At 39.8% G+C, this 22,364-nt stretch overlaps 1 protein-coding gene across 1 annotated transcript in view; it reads right to left on the bottom strand.

Annotated features, from left to right (window-relative positions):
* The window catches only part of LRIG3 (leucine rich repeats and immunoglobulin like domains 3), a 52,600-nt gene extending 30,919 nt beyond the window's left edge, over positions 1–21,681 (bottom strand). Inside the window, exons 1-3 of the mRNA XM_084617875.1 lie at positions 21,308–21,681; positions 14,706–14,777; positions 14,420–14,494 (exon numbers count right to left, since the gene is read on the bottom strand). Of these exons, the coding sequence (XP_084474001.1) occupies positions 14,420–14,494; positions 14,706–14,777; positions 21,308–21,513 (353 nt within the window). The 5' untranslated portion in view covers positions 21,514–21,681. The remainder of the gene's footprint in view (positions 1–14,419; positions 14,495–14,705; positions 14,778–21,307) is intronic.
* Between the last annotated feature and the right edge of the window lie 683 nt (positions 21,682–22,364).

Genomic DNA, 22,364 nt, shown 5'->3' with positions numbered 1-22,364 from the left:
GTCTCAGAGGAGAACCAAACAATATCCTAACATAATGAAGTACTAAGAGTACAAGTTTGACATCTTTTGTGCAAAAGATTGCTTCCCAGCAGTCCACTGCAAAGTGCCATGTTACTGTGCTTAGACAAAGTAAGTTGTACATACACTGCCCTGGCTTCACTTACAGATCCTCAACAGAAGACCACAGTAACTAGAGTGTTTCTGGTAACAGCAGAACCAGAACATCAAGTTCCCACAAATGTATACCTGAACCAATCAGATTCAAACTTATTTATGTAGAATGATGTACTGTAAACCTAGTATAACTTCCCTGTGCCACAGACTTTTCTTGGGGTGGCTGAAGAAGAGGCAAAGATGCCAGGGGCTAGTCTATTTGCAAACACACCAAAATAACTAGCATTGATGTTTGAACGCATATCTTTTATTTAAGTGTACACACACAAGCTTGCACAAAAACAACAAAAGGTGAGAATTCAAACTGGATTTAGTTAGATCCATACAAGTTTGTGTGTAGACCAATGCTCAAAATATTAACATTAGTAACAGTTTAGAACGTGCAATGAATTAGTTTTAGGTTAGGATTATTAAAAAAAATGCACACTTATCCTCTCAGCATTCATGACTTTTACTACACCACTAATGTCCACAAAGTTTATAGCAACCCAATCAATCATGAAGTCAGGGGACATCCCATACAAAACAGCAGCTACAGCATATTCAACATATTGACTTGTACAGTTTCCTTGCCTCTGGGGGAAATAAAAAAATGGGACAGCAACTTCCATATCTGTCTTGTAACGCCATTACAAAAAGTATTTAAAAGATATATTTACAATGTAGCTGGGAGTTGTGTGTTTCCCAGGGCAGGTAGATAGACTTGAGCTAGTGTGCTAAAAATAGCACTGTGGGTGTTGAGTCAGTGGCAGCTAGAAGCCCATTTCCAAGCCTGGGCAGCTAGCATGAGTCATCTCCAATGCTGCAATGTCCACACTGCTATTTTTAGCAAGCTAGCTCACACTAAGCTAGTGTGAATCTGTCTACCTGCACTCGGAATCACACCTCTTAACTGCTGTGTGGATATATCCCAAATATGTTGAAGGAAACCACTACTTTTTATCCCAAAGGCTGTATGTCTAAATACCTACTGAAATATTTTCAACCTGTGTGCCATATATTAAAGAAACACCTGTGGAATTTTGAACTCTTATCTAGGCTACAGACTCCTACTGCATGGAGGCTGACATTTACTACAACAGGGAGAGAATTGGTGTCCTCTTTTTCACCCTTGTGCTGAACTCTGTCCAATGTTCCAATATGCAACATATTACTGTTCCCCGTTCCATCAGTAAAGTTCTCCCTAGATCCTGTTCTTGGTCCTTGTCTTTTGCTACACTCCTAGTCAGGCCTTACTTCATGATCCTATTGAGAAGTGTGGAAGATGAGGAGGGGAGGCAGGCAGTGGGAGAAAAAGTGGTTAAAAAAAAATCTAGTCACATTCCACTTGGCACACAATCTCCCCTCTTGGTTCCCCCAGCCTCTTCTCCTCTCCACCTTTACTGGTGCCTGCTTCTTTCATTTTGGCTGTTACCCTGTTCCATGGTTGGTTTCTTCCTCCAAGTCTCCGAGTGATGGCTCCCACTATGCTATGAGATCTGGGGCCCATGATATGACAGGGAATAATGGGAGGACAATAAAAAAAGAAAAATTTAAGCTGGAAAAAAAAGCAGGACCATTTCTGTGCAATAAACTCTCAAGTTAAGTGACTGGAGCCTGGTATTTTGTGGCAAATAGAACTGCACAAAATTACTGCAGTGTTTACTGTGGCAAACAATTCTCCAGTGGCCACAGGAGAGAAAGAGACAATGAACTACGATGTCTTTTCCACTGTTATAGGATTCAACTTAATAAGCACATTAGCTAGGATGTTTCTACTAAAATTATCAGTAGTGTAATTAACGATGTCATTTAAACTGTCATGTTTCAAAGTTAACACCCTACTGCCATAAATGGGACTGTGCACCTTTCTCACAACTGTGCACCTCACTGCAGCCTGAGACATTTATAGGTGAAACATTCTCTCTTCAGTCATTAAAATATTATGTTTATATCCTGAAGAGACACTCATATCCCAGAGAAGCACCTGCCAAAGTAGAGCCAGGACAGCATTCTGGCTCCCTTCAAGTCAGCTGATAAGTCTACAGGTCTGATGTCTGGTTCACACACAGGCACTTCACACTCCTTGAGCCACATTGCTGCTTCCCTTGTGAGGATCTCTTCCAACTTCACATTCTGTGATGTTCTTGACAGGCTTTCAGATCAGACTTCACAGCAGCCCTGGCTCTATGCATTTTTATTATGCCTATATTTGTGGTATCTAGGCACAAAAGTACAAAATTAACATTAAGTCCCCTCCTTTCTCATGCTAGTCCATTGAATGACCCTGGCTCCTTCTTAGGAAGGAAGGGGCAGAGAGGGTTGTATGTCATGTGAGTGGCCATGAATTTCTGGAAGGGAAAGGTTTACTGATGCCCAAGCCAGGCATGGATGAGGGGAGGAAGGGAAAGGAGCTATGAAATGACACATACCAGGAAAAGTGGCCAAAGAAAAAAGGATGAGGGGAAAACAAAAACAACCCCCCTATATTTTCACCCTATCAGAGAAAGCAATGCTTTACTACAATATTAACTTTTCCCTTGCTAAACTATAGTCTGGTGCCACCCTTTCCCCACTCCACTGAACCTGCTTTTGTCAGTCACCACTGACTTAGCACTAAGTAGCAACAGCTCTTCATTTCCCCACACAGTAGATTGCTCCCTTTCACAAACTATCCTCTCTCTGGGCTTCAAACGGTGTGCTTTTCTGGTTCTATGTCCACCTCATCTCCACTTGCTCCTTTAGTGTGTCTTGGGACTGCTTTTCTTCTCACTCCCTGTCAAGGTTTGTTAGGGCTGTATCTTCACTTCTCCTTTTAATGCCTTATTCCTGGATGACCATATCTACCATCTCACCCCGACCTTGCCCTGCTCCATTTGGGCTCATCTGACACTTCTTCCTAGATACCCCACCATCAAGTAAAATTTAACATGGCAGCAAATGAACTCATCACCTTTCCTCCCTTTTTATCACCACTGAAATTAATATCCTCCCCATTCCTTACAACTGCAGCCTCATTCTAATTTTTATATTCACTTTGTCCTCCAACACAAACACTCACTAAATCCTGACAGTTTTCCTCTATAATATCTCAGAAATCTATTTGATATTCTCTGTTCTCTTTGCAAAAGCCTTTGTTTTGGCTCTGTTTTATACCTCAGCTACAAGTTGTCATCTTCCAGACGCGTTTTCCTTCTCCTGCCATTCAATCTATCCAAATTGCTGCCACAAAAAAGTTTATCTTCCTTGTTTGCCGCTCTGATCACGCCCAGTTCCTCTTCAAATCTTTTTATTTCTTTTCCCTTGTTCGCCACATTGAATTTAAGTGACTGCAAAATCTAGCTCCTGTCTACCTCTTTGCTCACAACCTTTCCCATATCACTCACAGTTCACCACCACTCTCATTCTTGGGATTTTCTCCAAGTCACTCCATGCCCGAAACCCAGTCTGACATGGCTCTACCCTCTTCAAAACAAAGCTCTTCCAGAAAGCCTATGTATCCTAATCCTCTTCTTTCATCTGGCATTCTGGCTTTGAGACAATGCCATTATCTAGCAAACAGAGGAGGTTTAAGACACCAATTTCTACAGAATTTAAGATTTTATTTTAAGAAGTCATTTCTAGAACTCATACTTGTACAGATAACCTTTGGAATGTGAAATGATGCTGCTTCCATCCATGTCTTTGCTACTGCAAGATGGCAAAGAGCTGGGTTCCTGCCAGATTGTTGCCCTAGATCTCCCTGACACCTGTCCCCTCCAGACAATCATCTTTCGTGATTTTGTCCTCCTGCTTTAGGCATTTGTTAAGATTCCCTCATTAAAACTTAGCCAAAGATGCATCAAATTACCACCCTGATTCAAACTTTGCCCCTACACATTGCCCACTAAACTACATTTGAACAAGTGTGGAGGTAGACAAACTATTGTATGCTTCCTTAATTTAATTTGAGAATAAGATCTTGGAGCATAATGGCCATAGTCTCAAAACAAAATATTTAACTCACATTTTCATCTCTATTTATGAAATGGACATAGAGTAGTAGTATAAGATCATCTTCAAAAATATATCAGAGTTTACTTGGATTAGAGACACAGTTCAGCAAAGCACTTAAGCACACGATTTACTTTAAGCACATGAGAAATCTCACTGAAATTAGTAGGACTACCCAGGCATTTAAAGTTAGGCATGTGCTTAAGTATGCTGTGTTTCAGTGAATCAGGACCTGGATGAGACAATGCAAGTTCTAACATCTGAAGGATATTGTTCAGGTATTCCATCTAGGCAATCAGTAACACAAATACCTTGAAATTATGAGAACTTTTGATTGTTGATTGCCTTATGATTTTTAATGTGGAAGCAAGGATGAGAATAGCTAGCTAGTAAACCATCCAGTAATTTTTCATTCTTCCCAGTAATGGGACCTGGCCCTTCAAAATTCATTTTAGCCGGAAGAATTAAACCGACTAACACTGATCAATGTATGCACTTTTAGCTACACATCAGGCAACTTGGTTAACCAACAAAAAACTTCTTACAGATAAGAAACAGCTTTTCTTCTCCATTTTTAAGAGTTAAAAGGCTCACTATAGGATAAATACCTTTTTAGGTTAAGTGGCTAGGTTGGTAGCATCAGAGGCCCCAAGCACTCTAAAACCCCCATAAAACTTTGTTATACTTTTGCCCACTGACATATTTAAAATACCAAAGAATGTGGCAAAATTCATATTGCCAATAATACATTGTTAGGTCCTATCTACATCATATAGTGGAGCAATTGCTTTAACCATCACAAGAAACAATCATGTTGTAACTGGTTCCCTTGTCATCTGAATGTGTAATCCAAAAAGGACTGGAGTACCCTGCCCACTGATGAGACTTTGGTGATCGCCATTGATTCTGACTTTAGCTATGAAGCAAGATAGCAGAAAAACATCTAACATGCACAAAGATCAACCTTGGCTCCTCCTAGTCAAAGCTTAGTTTCCATGCTGATGGCAACTTATTTTTAAATTTCACAAAAAGTCACTCACCGGGCCTGATAAAGACTGAAACCTAAAGATGCCCTGAAAGTACACAGGCTGGATAAGCAATGAGAGAAAAAAAAACATTTATAGAACTCATTATTTTGATCCATCACAGCTTTCTAGGATTTCTCTCTCTCTGAATATATATTTATAAAGCTGAGCAACAGACCGTATTTCTAAAAAAATCATTGAGTGCTGCAAAATTTTTGATTGCAATCAAAATAGAATCATTTTTACATTTTTCCAACAGAGCAATTGATTTTAGCTTTTAGGGTAACGTCACCATTACTAACAATTGCCCTATTAAACATAAAGGATTAATAATTAGAAGAATTTTAGAGCAGCTGACAAGAAAGTACAACTTTCGACTTGGTTGACAAAACTTTCTTGGCCCAGATCAACTTTAAATTTAAACCTTCTATCTCTCTCTGTGATCACTGTTGGTTGGGACTAAAAATAATAACATGCACAGTCGTACAAATTAGCAAAAGTTATTTTCCCAAAAGTACATAATATGCATAAAAATAAAATGTTTGTATTTAAATTCAATTTCAGTATATTCGGTAAACTGATCTAAAGCTCTCATTTTAATAATACTATCTGGAATGCAAAGGATTTTGTTTTAATACTAGGAGTACTTGTGGCAACTTAGAGACTAACAAATTTATTTGAGCATAAGCTTTCGTGAGCTACAGCTCACTTCATCGGATGCATTCAGTGGAAAATACAGTGGGGAGATTTATATACATAGAGAACATGAAACAATGGGTGTTACCATACATACTGTAATGAGAGTGATCACTTAAGGTGAGCTATTACCAGCAGGAGAGCAAGGTGGATGGGGGGGGGGGGGGACACCTTTTGTAGTGATAATCAAGGTGGGCCGTTGACAAGAACCTCTGAGAAACAGTGGGGGGTTGCAAATAAACATGGGGAAATAGTTTTACTTTCTGTAATGACCCATCCACTCCCAGTCTCTTTATTCAAGCCTAAGTTAATTGTATCCAGTTTGCAAATTAATTCCATTTCAGCAGTCTCTCATTGGAGTCTGTTTCTGAAGTTTTTTTGTTGAAGAATTGCCTCTTTTAGGTCTGTAATTGAGTGACCAAAGAGAGTGAAGTGTTCTCCAACTGGTTTTTGAATGTTATAATTCTTGACGTCTGGTCAAACTGGACAGTCTCTACGTAAAAGAATAAATGGTCACAAATCAATGTACATGGCAGAGGGGCATTGCTGCCACATGATGGCATATATCACATTGGTAGATGCGCAGGTGAACGAGCCTCTGATAGCGTGGCTGATGTGATTAGGTCCTATGATGGTGTCCCCTGAATAGATATGTGGACACAGTTGGCAACGGGCTTTGTTGCAAGAATAGGTTCCTGGGTTAGTGGTTCTGTTGTGTGGTATGTGGTTGCTGGTGAGTATTTGCTTCAGGTTGCGGGGCTGTCTGTAAGCAAGGACTGGCCTATCTCCCAAGATCTGTGAGAGTGATGGGTCGTCCTTCAGGATAGATTGTAGAAGTTTTAGTTGGGGGCTGAAGGTGATGGCTAGTGGGTTCTGTTATTTTCTTTGTTGGGCCTGTCCTGCAGCAGGTGACTTCTGGCTCTGTCAATCTGTTTCTTCACTTCAGCAGGTGGGTTGTGTAGTTGTAAGAATGCTTGTCCTCACCCATAACTATTTCACATTTGGGGACAATGTATACCTTCAAATCAGCAGCACTGCTATGGGTACCCGCATGGCCCCACAGTATGCCAACATTTTTATGGATGACTTAGAACAACGCTTCCTCAGCTCTCGTCCCCTAATGCCCCTACTCTACTTGTGCTACATTGATGACATCTTCATCATCTGAACCCATGGAAAAGAAGCCTTCAGGAATTCCATCATGATTTCAACAATTTCCATCCCATCATCAACCTCAGCCTGGACCAGTCCACACAAGAGATCCACTTCCTGGACACTATGGTGTTAATAAGCGATGGTCACATAACCACCACCCTATACTGGAAACCTACTGACCGCTATTCCTACCTACATGCCTCCAGCTTTCATCCAGACCAAACCACATGATCCACTGTCTACAGCCAAGCTCTACAATAGAACCACATTTGCTCCAACCCCTCAGACAGAGACAAACACCTACAAGATCTCTATCAAGCATTCTTACAACTACAATTCTTGCAACAAAGCCCCTTGCCACATATCTATTCAGGGGACACCATCATAAGGCCTAATCACATCAGCCACACTATCAGAGGCTCGTTCACCTGCGCATCTACCAATGTGATATATGCCATCATGTGCCAGCAATGCCCCTCTGCCATGTACATTGGTCAAACTGGACAGTCTCCACGTAAAAGAATAAATGGACACAAATCAGACGTCAAGAATTAGAACATTCAAAAACCAGTTGGAGAACACTTTAATCTCTTTGGTCACTCAATTACAGACCTAAAAGAGACAATTCTTCAACAAAAAAACTTCAGAAACAGACTCCAATGAGAGACTGCTGAAATGGAATTAATTTGCAAACTGGATACAATTAACTTAGGCTTGAATAAAGAGACTGGGAGTGGATGGGTCATTACAGAAAGTAAAACTATTTCCCCATGTTTATTCCCCCCTGCACTCCTGACTGTTCATTAGACGTTCTTGTCAACTGCTGGAAATGGCCCATCTTGATCATCACTGCAAAAAGCCCCCCCCCCCCCCTGCTGTTAATAGCTCACCTTAAGTGATCACTCTCATTACGGTATGTATGGTAACACCCATTGTTTCATGTTCTCTATGTATATAACTCTCCCCACTGTATTTTCCACTGAATGCATCCGATGAAGTGAGCTGTAGCTCACGAAAGCTTATGCTCAAATAAATTTGTTAGTCTCCAAGGTGCCACAAGTACTCCTTTTCTTTTTGCGAATACAGACTAACAGGGCTACTACTCTGAAACCTGTTTTAATACTGAACATTGTCAAGCACATTGGTAATTGAGGCAATCTGTGGAGCACAATCTTTCAACGCTGGGTAAATCATTCAAAGTAATTGCAGTCTGTCTGATAACCTTCAGAAAAATGACCATGTTGTTCCAGTCTAGTGCCTAGTAAAAACAAGTAGCTACATCACAAGAACTTCCATCAATACTGACATCCTATTGGGCGACCACAAAGCTCAGAATTGAATGGCCATGGTATTTAATTGTTTGAACCTCCTCCTAAAGGTAGCCTGCCCAGAACACGATAAATGTTTTTAACATATTAGTCTGACAAATTGCATCACTGATCCAGTCCATGACGAACCTATCCTATGGATATAACAAAAAATTTCACTCTCTAGAGTTGTCATTATGCACTTTTCACAAGTTCTATATTATTCCACTTGAATCAAATATTTTCTGATTCCTGCCAATGCTATGGAGACACTAAAGACACAGAAAAGTCTACAAATTATTGCACATTTTGTCAGAACTTTTAATTTTCCAGTCTAGCTTTAGCCAAACTTAATTTTTGTTCGGTACAGGTAAGTGATTTACAATGGTTGTTTCAAGAATTTTCCCATCTGCTCTGTACAAATAAATATATAAATCTAAGCTTACTATTTAAAGAATTTCACTAAGATTTCAGACTTCACTATTTTAAGATATTCTAATTGTAGTCTTTCAAGCTATATACAATACACATCTCAGAATGTGCGGTTTCCTTATTTTGAGAGACGATAGCCCTTATACTTTAAGACCCAAAATGTGAAGGGTCTTTCAGGGACTTACAAGCCATTGATATATTGTATAATTCTGACGTTGATTTTTTTTTGAAGCTCGAAGTTCATTTGCAAGTTTACGTATAACAGGTTTAGGGCAAAAAAAAAAAAAAACACCCTTGATATCCCAACACAATAAAGGTCTTTCAGGGTCTTCAAAGCCACTGATATCTGCCTTTCATTTTCAGAGGTACTGAAGGATGCCCTTTGCTGGTGACGTCACACGTGTAATGCCATAGGCTGTATTTTATGTGAATAAAGTAGACTCCAGTTTGGTCAATATTTTTGATATCTTCAAAGAAAACATAGGAGTTGCAGAAGTGTTTGTAATTTCACAGATGGCCCTCTTCCTTATGAGGGAATACTGAAACCAATGAAAGTTAATTTTTCAGACAATATTAATATATAAAGATAGAGGTCCCTAACCACTTGTGGTAATTAAATATCACATTATACTTTTTTCAAACACATGGAAATTATTATACCATGCTGCTGAGGCCAAATTATATCCTACATGCCTGGAGTTTCCCTACTATATAGTGTCCATTGTGTTGGATATGGTATACTTCCCTTCCTTTCCTGAACTGCTTTATAAAGTTGTTATGCACTGAAACATCGTATGTCACCCCAGAAGTAGCTTCTTAGCTACATCTTAAATAGTTTGTCATCCCTTGGGATTAAAGTTATACCAACCTAAGTAATCATTATGAACCATAAGGCTCTTCTAGAGCAGGGAGCCACGCTATGGAGGACAGTGGCCAAGTGACTTTTTAAAAACTGATTACCTCTATGTTTTTGCAGTTTTTAATTTCAAAGTTTCACACCCCATTAGGTACAGAATTGAGAATTAACAAGTAATGTTGCAAAATCATGCAAGACTCTGGCTACATAGTTACTGCAGAGTTAGCTCAAGTTATCGAGGCTCATATTACTTCTCTCCAGTTAACCTACCTCAGAAAAAATACAGATTGCTTGCTGCCCATCCTTACTATGAATTCTTTCCCAGTGAACTGTGGGAAAACATATCTGCCTTTCTGGGCACGGGGGGAAGGGGAATTGTGGGAAGACACTGGAGGACTTGAGTGTTGCTAGCCTGTGTCCACACAACAGAGTGGTTGTGTTAGCTGGCAAATTTTGTTCCCTTTAGTTTTAACCTTCACACCCACTCAGGTCAACCAATACAAGTTAAAAGCATCACCACACTCATGTTAAGGTTTTTTGTATGTGGACAGAACTCAAGTTATCTTATCAAGTTACCGAGTCAGTGTGGGGCTGCAGGGGAGAGGCAGGGATGCTCTGGGGGCCGGTGGAGCTGCACAGGGGCAGCAAGTGGGGGCCGGGGACACTTGGGGGAGGTGCGGGGGGGTTGCAGGAGGGGCCGGGGAAGAGACCCGGCCCCAAGTAAATGTTGCAATGAAAACAAGCCCTAAAAGACATTTACCAGGTCCCTTCTCCCTCACTAAACAGACTGATTAATATGACACCACCAGTTTAGTCCACTTCAGGGTGCCACGTAGAGCAAGAACCAGCAGGACAGTATTTAGGCAATTCAGAACAAAAACTTGTTTAAATTTTATTCAGTGATGTCCCTAACTGTTGGGGCACTTAGCATTCACTTCTAAGCTTGACAAAATAGTATATAAAGTGATCAACAGCCAACAATAATTAAAATATACCTTGCTTTTTTTCCCCCCAGAATTTCAAAATTTTGTAACATGAAACTATCACAAGTTTTAAAAACAGTGCTATGTTAGTTGTAACTGGCTTTACAAGCATTTGAGGAATGCAAATAAGGAAATATCTAAAATATTTTAGTTCTAGGGATAGATAAATGAGGCTATATTACCATGTATAGCCAGTGTAAATATTTGTGGTAATTTAGTTGTTAAATCCAGTATACCCAAAAATGTTTACATTGTATTGAGTTAACATTACATATTTAATAATTAAATTCCAGTGACTAGCCGTAGGTGTTAGTTTTGGATTACCCAAATGTGCAGGAAACTAGGGACTGAATTGATGCAGAGCTCATTTTTCTCCTGCAGAAAAATAAATTATATTGTATGTATAATTTGAAGAGTCAGAAACAACCAACAGTAGGTCAAAGAAGCCAGTTCCATTTTTGGTTTAAACCATGGTCATTTTTTCAAAAACCAAACCTGAAACAATTGGGTTAAAGGGGTGCTACTGCTAATAAAAGGTCCCCTCAGGGATTTCTCAAGGAACATCACAGTATGCCAAGTAATGTCCTGTTATACCACACAAGGGCATTTACTACACATTTTCAGCATATTCTTCAGCAGTTACTTGAGTCAGTGTTAGTTAAGTCAAGCCTTACATTGCCTACCGAGCCCTTACAACTGTATGTGCCCTGCAGGTTAGGGAGCATCTGTCACTCAGGGATATGAATATTCCACCCCCTGAGCAACATGGTTACACCAACATAAGCACTTGTGTGCACAGCGCTAAGTCAGTGGGAGACCTTCTCCCACTGACATAGCTTCTGCAGCTCACAGAGGTGGGTTTTTTTTAGGCGAAGCATAGAGCATCTTCTCCACTTCGCCACTGCAGCACTGTACATAGACATACCCTGTGTGGAATTCACTCTGTAGATTTTTAAAGCTTCAGAACTGTACTAACAGCTGCTAGGGAGGAGAAGTTTTCACTGCTTGGAAGAGAGATCCTGGGCCACTAGAGTCTGGCAAGGAAAGAAAAGCATATCAGGGCACCCTACGCTGCATTCTTCAAAGACTTGTTGAACAAGATAGCTAGCTTTTGTGCGCATCTTGGGAGAAATGTAATCAAATCAGAAGGATAACTCCCATTAAGGTAAATTCACACACCCTTTTTTCTGCTATTGAGAAGAACCAAGACTCAGGAACACAATAGTTGCTTGCATTGGGAAGATTTCACAATCCCCTTTTTCCATGAAAGCTAAGCTCCTACAGAGTTCATCAGAAGTTTGCTTCAAGCAGTCACCCTCTGAAAACCATCTCTGAGAAAGCTGCATCATATTGCTGAATATTGTTCCCTTCCACTGGCTTATATACGTCAAATTAGCTCAGTTTACAAAAAAAGAATTTTTAAACTGACAGCACTGCAAACTAAATTTAGGATCAGAAAAAAAAGTCTGTTTCTTTATCTCTGACAAAAATTATGCCATTAGACTGATATATGTGTTGATGTGTGACAATGATATATTGCACATTCTTGTACAGAACTACCAACCAGCTACAGCCATCCACTGCTGCAAAGAGCATGTTCATTCCTCTGTTTATTTACATACTAGTTTATTTAATGAAGTTGTGACCTCTGTGCCATTAACAATCCCTAGCTTGTGAGGTGTCTTTTGGGTGAAAACCCTTGGGGGCAAGAGAGTTTTTTCCCCTGAACCATGAAATACCGTTCTCTAGCTTTCTGTTCTGACTACCCATGCCCACTGAGCACTACATAATATGCTCCAAGAATTAGTCTTACACTGATAGTGGAATGCACTAGATGGCTTCATAGGTCTCTTCCATTTCTAATTCCAATGATTCTCCACAGTGGTCATGAGGTATATGGTAAACATTAGTAACTTTAATTGGGCTCCACTGAGCATACTCAGGAGTTTCCTGACGACATACATAGGCATGGCATGGGCTTCAAAGCAGAATGGCAACCAGCCAGCTCCCAAGGAATATCTTCAGTACATGGCAGTTGAACACTTTTAAAAGGTACTTTAAAAAAAAATCAGAACACAGTGCACAAATCAAATCTAATAAAGATTTCTCCATGTTTGGCCAGCTGGGTAAACTAAACTAAGCTACTGATCCATGGGTGTGGGACAAATATCCAGCAGTGGCTGGATTAATTCATTTTATCAAAAATTTCTTTTCACAGCTGCAGAAGGATAATTTTAGGTTCCTCTGAACTAGAGTTTAATTTCCATGGAAAGAGGTTGAGGATGCTTTAGGACAAACTCTCAACTTTGCATACATTTCAAAACAAGACAGGGAAGATTTCTAATGCTTTATTATGCAAAGGTTTCTAATCTCATGGTAAACAGACCTTTAAAAAAAATGACACTTAATAGTTAAATGTATATTTGAGACTCACCACAATGATTAAACTATAGAATGATGTGTCACTATAAAAAAAAAGTGTTAACACTAATGTAATATGAAAGTAGATAGGGTGTTTAAATTCAGTAGTTCTTTGTCAGACACCATCTGCTTTTTCTTTCATTCTTTTCTCATTCTGATCTGTAGAAAAACCACATCAGTATCAAATGTCACCTAATTCTTATTCAAACAGAGCAGTGCAGACACAGCGGCTGCACCAGCTGACTTAGCTGACCTAGGATCAGAGTAAAAACAAACCCCCTATAAATCACCAGATGTAAGCAATTGAATAGTGATCAATTTAATTAATTGAACAGCTTCCCAAAATTTACTATATTGTTTTAACTCTTCAGAGGCCTCTTCTGCAAGGCAGCTTGCAATTTGTATTAAGAATAGGGCTAAATAATACTAGCTTTAACACGAAAAAATCCTGCTGGTAAACCCCACAGCTGAAAACCCATGTTTTAGTATTTAAGTATTTGACAGTTTATGAAAAAAAAATTAAAATTTAGTTAAGACATTACTATTTTAAGTATCCTCATACACACACATTTTATGAAAGTTGATCAAAAGCCTCATGGTTGCATAAGCATTACACAAGTTTCCCATTAAAATGAAAATCAGGTCATCTCTGTTTTGAGTCCCTTTCGTTTTAACTTCATATCCACTTTTTCTGAATGTACAAATTCTGCCTTTGATCACAGGTGACATACTTTTAGTAATATGATGATTCATTATAAACATATTGCATGCAAACTAAACCAAACAAAAGCTTGTGTAACATCTGCAATAACAGGAAATAATTCTCTCTCTCTCTCTCTCACACACACACACAAGATAGACCAAACAAGTTGTAGTAAAGTTACTGGCACATGATTTATTCTGAATCCTAGTCTATCTATCATATATGTGTCCTAAAATTAAGGGGTGAAATCCCTATTCCACTGTACTCCACTGAAGTCAATGGGAGTTTTGCCACAGACTTCAAGGAGGGCAGAATTTCAACCAAAATACACAAACTTGTTTTGAAGGCCTGCACTATACACATTTTTGCATAGTAGTTACTAGTGTTTGTACAGTGCCTAGCACAACAGAGTCCTGATTATGGTTGGGGCCTGCAGGCACTGCCACAATACAAACTAATAATAATACAGTCTGTCTATATCTTAGGGAAGCATCAGAAACACTACTAGATTAAGTTTAATTTTGCGTGTGTACACATACACACATTTTTAAACAACCTGATGCAACATCACATAAGCAACTGCCCAGCCACAATCTGATAAACGTCCAGTTTTTTTTTAAACTAACATCAATGCACATTTCCACTATTTTTTTTCATCTTTACAGTTAGAAAGAGTGCCATCAAAATCTACTTACAAGGACAGAAGAGTAATATTTGCAGAGACTGGTCCCAGATTAGGTATGGTCTCCAGTTCATTGTTGTTTAATTTTCTGTCAAGATCAAAAAAAGGAAGTCTGTTGCAATATAAACAAGGAGTGCATACACTATATATTTTAAATTGCTAAATACCCCATAAAATTCAAAGCTAATTATAAACTCACTTATTGCAGCACATCACTATAAGAGCACACACCTTTGTCTCTCAGACAGCCATCCTACAGACAAAACATTTTTATACCCCCAAAAAAACAAATCACTTACATTTCTCGAAGACTATGAAGGTGACTCAAGGAACTGGCCTTGATTGAAGATAATCTGTTGTGACTTAAGTCCCTATGAGATTACAAAAATAAATCAGATGTCACTTTTGAAATATCAGGTATATTTTTACTAGCTCTCATAATACATATTTAGACTGAACCTTCAATCTACATAGTCTCTAAATACATTAAAAAAATCTACATTATAGTTTTGCTATCAATAAAATTACAATAGAAACTCACTCAAGTATTGTTTTGTGAAAACAAGGAAGGTGATTTTAAATCCTTTGACCACTGCTAATAACTGGAAAGAAAGGTCTTTAGTTTATATGTGGTGTTTTGTGACTGAACAATCCCTTTTGTTTTTTAAAAAAACAATAGCACAAAAGAGTCTTAATATCTATGGGAAGCTTCATATATACACACATTGTCAAGGAAACCACGTCGTACCCAAAAAAAAAAAAAAAAGTAGTCTAGGTAAAGTAACCTCTTGGCTACTATAAGAGAAATTCACAGATAGAGCTGCACTTAAGTCTTAAATTCTAATATAGGCTCAAAAGAATAGGATGTGTTAGTTTCATTTATAGTTTTAAACCTAATAATCTAAAACAGTTTGCAAAGCCTAGATACAACAGGCAAGGAAGCATGAAAATAGAATTTAGGTTTTCATTTGATTTGGAACCCTATTCTCATGTATGCAAATTTAATACCGATCATATGTAGTAGCAGCAGCTGTGAATAGATAAATAGGCCTGAAACCAACCTACATTTAAAAGCCAGTCTATAGCTTACTCAGAACTTCAGCATAAAAACTTGTATTTAAGGAAACAACTTCATGCCATAAAGTTCAGCTCTCTCCATGCCAGACTGAGAACCCCAGAGGGCTACATGTTAGCATGGTTTATTAATCAGAAAGTGCAAATGATTTCAGTGAAGTTCTACATGTGTCCTCTTGGAGTGAGCAGTGTATGCAGTGTCCAGAGACAGCAAATGGACTAAGCACCTAAGGAGCTTCATCTGGAAGATGGGAAACCAGTTCAGTTCTAACATTTTCAAAAGCCTACAAATGTTAGTCTTATTAGCATGACTGAGTTCTCCTGTAAATAAAGGTTAGTCACACTTAAATTGAAAGATTAATTCTTTCACTGTTTAAAAATCCAGAGTAGCCATCCATCAGACCCTAGATCTGAGAAAAATCCATTTATTTTACATTTAAAAACTGCACATATATATTTAATTTGACATCTTCACCCCTACATTCGCAAACAAATCTTGAAGAAGTCTACTACAGCAAAGTAATAGATTTTAAAAGTGACCTAAATTAAACATTTTACTTTAAAAAAGTTATTAAGGACTCCCACCACCACCTTAAACTTAATTCAATATTTGGCTTTGGTTTGTCTGTAGGGATTATGAGAAGTATGCAAATAAACAGTCAAAATTCTATGAAGTCATATTAGAGCCTAATATGTTACTGTTCATCATCATTAGACAAGAATTAGGAATCAGCAATTATTTCAACAAAGAGCTTTCAACATCACTGCTAAAAACCTGCGTTTCTTCGTTTCATCTAAAAAACCCTGCAAAAGGTTTATTTAAAACATGTTTGCCTAAGGACCCACCAGACAGTAACAGACGTGAGTAGATTTGTTCTGCTAGAGTTATAACATGTAAAAAAAATTGGCAGAGTCTTTAAACTATAAAAATCCTGCAATTACAACCACTGCTGTGCATGATCACCACACTGGAGCCAGACACTTTCACTCATAGCTCAAGCTCACATCCATCTGGAGTCTATCAAGGCAACCGTGAGTGTAACAACTTAAATTTTGTTTGAAACAAAATTTAAGTCTTTAACGCTGCAGATACCACATGCAAAATTTGTGGGTATCTATTTTTTAAAATATATACATCCAGAGACTCCACATCGATTTACTTACTTTTATCTCCTATTTGAAAAAGAACAAACAAAAAAAAAAAGTTAATTCTGAGCCTTCTCTCTCAAACACACATACTTGTGTAATTTTTTTTGTTAACATTACATACAATAAAAGTAAAAAGTATTTAATAAGGCCACAGTTTCAATGTTAATCTTTTTTTAGAAATGTTATGGGGAAGTTTGTTCCTTGCAGGTGAACTATGAGTGAAGACAGAACTTCTCAATGTGAATCAACTACAGTTAGAAAAATCAGCAATTAGAAAATGTATTTTAAGTGAAATTTAAACCTATAGTTTCTCATGAGCCCTAGGTGTAAAAATTTAAGATACAGACTTTAAAAAACCCGACAAAATCCAACTACCGCCCTTGAATTAAAATCCACTTATAAGAAAGTGCAAGTGGACTGGGTTTGTTTGGGTTTTTTTATTTTTTTTTTTTTTTATTATTTCTACTTAGAAATAGGAGTGGGCAACACTAAATACTAAAAGAAAAGTAGTACTTGTGGCACCTTAGAGACTAAGGAATTTATTTGAGCATAAGCTTTCGTGAGCTACAGCTCACGTCATCGTAAACTTATGCTCAAATAAATTGGTTAGTCTCCAAGGTGCCACAAGTACGCCTTTTCTTTTTGCGAATACAGACTAACACGACTGCTACTCTGAAAACTAAATACTAAGGTTGCCAAATATTTTCCACTTTTGATTCTCCCTCCCAAATCTAACTCCTCCGAACTAAAGCCATATTAAATGGAGAAAGAAAATCTCTCCTATGGTTACTTTTACTATTGGAGTTCTAAGAGCCAAGAAAGATATAATGGGGACTAAATTCAGACACTTTATGGACACCAAATTTACATGTAAGAAACTCTTACTAGACAGTAGAAACTATATAGTCCACTCTTCACTTAAAAATTTATACTGCAACAGAACAGTAATACTTATAATATGCTGCAGTGTTTCAAGCCTTTTTGACCCTGTCCTTTAGGAACCTATTTTATGAAACATCTGAAAGAAAAATTATTCATACTCAGTTACTTTTGCATTAACAATCTTTCATATGGTGCTTCTTCACTGAAAAGCTGAACTGCAGCTTTAAAGTGTTAATAGTTATGTAATAAAAAACCAAAGAGAAGGCCTAACACAGAAGAGGTGGTACCTCTCCATTATCACACACTATATAAATACAATTTTTAGACCCTAACTTAATTTACAACTCTTAGTTGCAATTATCATCTTCTTCCCTTAGAGAACTCAGAAACCTGAGCCTCAAGTGCAATTTTAAAATGCAAATCCAGCAACAGCTTCTTAATCAATCCCACTGGGGCCTTTAGAGCTGCTAATTCAGCAGAAATCAGGAAAGCTAAAAAACAAAAAGCCAGGCTGTAGCTGTTTTAAGACACTGATCCAAAGTGACTCATAAATCAGCTTGCTATGTTAAAGTTTTAGTCTGGAAAATATTGAAAAACAGCTGTGAAAACCATAAGGAATTTTTTTCTGGCAATTCTGGTAAAGAACTAGAGTATTTATAAAATGTAAATACTAAAGATGCAGTACAAACACTAGCTGAAATCATCTTTTAGATGTTCCCTTCTGTCTCACGGACAGCTTTGGCATTCCTAGGTGAACCTGGTAAGACACATTCTAAAATTCCAATAGAATTTAAAAATACTGAAAGCACTGGCAAGTATTTGCTTTCCCTCCCCCAATTCTGGCTCTGAAACATTAATTCTAACAAAGCAACATTCTTTCAATCTCAGAGCACATATGCTAGAAGTAAACTGAAATCTAAGGATATTTATATACAAAGCCACTACAAATATTTATCAGTTTTCAGTTTTCAATGGACTTCCATTACATTATGTGAAGATGGCACTAAGGAAGATGCACTTTACTCTAAATCCCCAATAAAGCTGGTCAAAATTCCCTATTTACACTATATTTCATGAGACAGCTTCTGGATAATGGAGCAACTACTGACAGCACTGTAACAGAATGCAAACACTCAACCTTCAAACAATGAAGCTCATTTTCTTAATTTCACTGTCTGTAGTCATAAGGCCTGCTCCGATCCAGCATTTTTTGCACACCCACAACATTCAATTAATTTTGTGAGAACTTTGAATGAGACAGGACCGAGCCATCACTTCATAATGCTAGATATTACTTTATATCAGACTTTTTGGAGGCACTGGGGGATAGGGAGACAGAAGAGAAGAGGAAAACATTCAAAATGGGCTTAGTCCTGAAGTTCTAACTCAAGCAAGAACTCCACCAAACCACAAGGGAGTTCTTGCCTTAGTAAGGTCTTGAGAATTGGGTCTAATGGATATTACAACATTTTCCAATAAGGCTTGGCAGTTTTTCAACTAAATTACTGCCTTTCAAGATTATATATATTTTCTTCTATTTGTCAACAAAATACACAAAATCTGTTACTATTTATAAGTAAATAGTTTGGAGTAACAATCACATTAACTCAAACTTTATTGACTACCTGAAGCTGAAAATCATTATCTTGCACCGTGAGCAGTCAAAATTCCAAATACTGAACAGGAGGAGGAAACAGACAATGCCACATGTTTCTGCACTCTCTTATTAAGGGGAAGGGAAGGAAGAAAGAAACATGGGTACTTCTAAGGCATTTCACACAAACAAAAGAAACATTTACACAAAAGCAGCCAAACCACATGGTTTGGTGACACCTACAAAGATGTACTCCTGTGAGTTTAAGACCAAATGACACAGCTGTCCAATGAGTGATCACAGCAGGATATCTTACAACAGGCCCAGTATTTATTTATACAAATGGAACTTATTTTCTCTCACTTCTTTAAAGGAATGTGAACTTACATAAAAACAATTTACACTTCCAATTGTGCTAAACAGAAAACCCTCTGTAATTTATTTTAGTGTCTATCACTAAAATAATTGCAAAAGGCAACACATTTGGTTATTTATGTTAAGACAACTTTTAGAAGTAAATTCCAGTTAAAGGTTCTATGCTTTCCCCTTAGTTTTAGTTTGTCATGGTGTTAAAGCTAAATGTTAAGTTAACAGCACTAAGGTAAAGGGATGTTAATTTTCTGACATATTGACAAGTTTTGTCAAAAGATTTATTTTATCTTACTGAGCAACTCAAAAGAACCAGAAAGATTAACATTCAACAGGAAGCACAATGAATTGCTGAATATGTATATCACTGAAACATCTTAACCATATCAACCAAAAGGAAAACTTAAGTTTCTTTTCTCTCACAGATACTTTCCAATACTACTCATGGAAAGAGTCACCTCCCAAAGTCATTCATATGTTCAGTTCCATATGTTGTCAATACAGCCATCCATGTTTCATGAATAAAGAAGCATGACCTCCAGATGAGGCAATTTAACAGAATTAGTCAAAACTAATTGAAAGCCTTCCTGTTTACGTTAGTCTTTATCTCTATCGGTTTTTGAAATTTAATAGAAAATTAATAAGACAAATATAGAAGTCAAATGTAAAAAAGTTCCAGATCGTACCAATTTTTTCTTTCTTTTAGGAAATTTCAATATCTTATGATTTGTTCAAAAATGTTTGTTACTAAAATTAAGTATTCTAAATATGACATTTTAATATTTGTTACTAAGCAGTCTTCAAATTTGTCTTGCTAAATTAATTGATATATGCTGTCTTCTTAATACATTTCTTAAAACCACTAGAGGGGAAAAAAAGGATCAATAGGAAAGAAATACTAGTGAATATGGCAATTTGACACTACCTGCAAAGGACACACTATGCTTTGCAAAAATGTAATTGTAAAGAATATTCATTAGATACCGGGGTGTGGAGGGGGGGGAGTGCACTCTGGTGATGTTAACAGCAATATGCAACTTTTCTGGGCCCAATTATTTTCAATGCCTATCAGCCATCAGTTTTCTTAGAGAAGAGTTTTTGGTTTTTTTTTTAATACTTAAAACAGAAACAGACATTCAATCTTAGCATCTTTCTTCCTCCTCAGCCCTCCCGCCAATATAACCTTCTACATTTCAGTTCAGTATCAGTTTTATTTCTTCCTATTGGCAGGATACCAGACTCTGCCCCAACTTGCGAACGAACAAGTCACTTCCAATAGCTTCCAGTTCCCCGCATTATTCGCCTCTATAAAAACTTTCTCCCTCACTAAAAAAAACAAACAAACACTCAGCCCCTCGTAAGTGACAAAAGACCCTTGCACCCCTTCTCCTTTGGACAATTTTCTGATCAGGACCATGCCCCCCGTCCCGAGTCCCGACCCCCCCAGACAGGACAAGTGCGTGGGAGGAGGCCGGCGGGGTGATGGGTAAGGGAGGCAGAGGTCACATATACGGGCTGAGACGCTCCCCTAGGTGACCCATGCCCCGGCTGAGCCGACGATGCCCAGATGGGCAGGGGGCTGCAGAGGGGGGCGCTGGGGACGCCACTCCCTACGGACGTGGAGGGCTGGAGGCAGCTCCCCTCCCCCCGCAGCTGCAGGGCCAGACCCTCCAAATCCAGCCCAGCAACAAGTCCCCGAGGGGGGACTCGGGGGCTGCTGCGCCGCCGCGCCCTGCCGGAGCCCGGAGCGGGCTGAGGGTCCCCCACTCCCGGCCATGCCCAGCCCCCTCCTTGCGCAGGAGCCGTGCGGGGGCCGCCCCGCGGGATACTCACAGCTGCACCACCCCTTGCGGGAGCCGCTCGGGCACCCGGCTCAGCTTGAGGCGGCTGCAGACCAGCAGGTCCCCCAAGCAGCGGCACGGAGCCGGGCAGGAGGGGGAGCCGGGGCCGCCGGCGGCCGAGCTCCCCGCCAGGCGGCCGAGCAGGAGCAGCAGCAAGCCCAGCGCGGCGGCTGGGGCAGCGCGGAGCGGGCAGCTCATGGCCGGGGCTCCCTGAGCCGCCGCCCCGCTCTCGCCCAGGCGCAACCTGCCGGCTCTCAGTGCGGTCGGCAGGTCCTGCTCATGCCCCGGGGCCGCCGGGCGAAGCAGACAGCGCCCAGCCCGCTGCAGTCTCCGCCAGCCCCAGCCGCTCCACCAACTTTCCGCCTCCTCCCGCTGAGCCCGGCCCGCCCCCCGGCCGGAGCCCCCTCCCCCGGCCACGTGACAACAACAAGCCTGGAGCTGGGGGACGTGCCCCGCGAAGGGGCCCAGCAGCCAGAGAGTAAATCCGCGAGGGGGGAAGGGTACTGCCAACAGAGCCACCGGGGGGTGGGGGGGGCTCCAGGCTCTGACAGAAACCCGGCAAAGTCACCGCCACTTGTGTGATTTCACCTGAACCCGACCATTCCCACCCCACCCCAGCCCGTGTTAAGAATCCGGGCCACCCCAGCCCCGGGGAAATGCATTGCCACCCTTTGTTTTGGCTAGCACCCAGAGCCCTCCTGCCTCCATACCGAAAAGATAAAGGCTGCCCCATAATAATAATGCAGAGGAAGGGTATGATCAGGTAATGGGGCCAGATGCTTAGCCCCTGCTAAGACCCCTCTGTATCCTTCCAGAGGCTTAGGTCACCCCTTGAGGATTTCCCCCCAGCCAAAGGAGAATCCCTGGTACACCAACCCTTCAGTCCCCAGCAGAGGGGTCCCGGGAAGGAGCCTGAACAGGCATAGTGCTGTGCTCCAGGACCTCCACATATTACACCAACTGGCACAGTTAGAGCCACTCTGAGGCTGCTCCAGCTTATGTCAGAGTCCAAACCATCTCTCAGTCAGTCCTAGGGTCAGACGAACTTA

The sequence above is a fragment of the Lepidochelys olivacea genome, assembly GCF_965140295.1.
Source record: "Lepidochelys olivacea isolate rLepOli2 genome assembly, chromosome: 1".
Classification (NCBI taxonomy): domain Eukaryota; kingdom Metazoa; phylum Chordata; order Testudines; family Cheloniidae; genus Lepidochelys; species Lepidochelys olivacea.
Note: the sequence above shows the minus strand (reverse complement) of the source record. Positions and strands in the feature narration are given on the sequence as shown.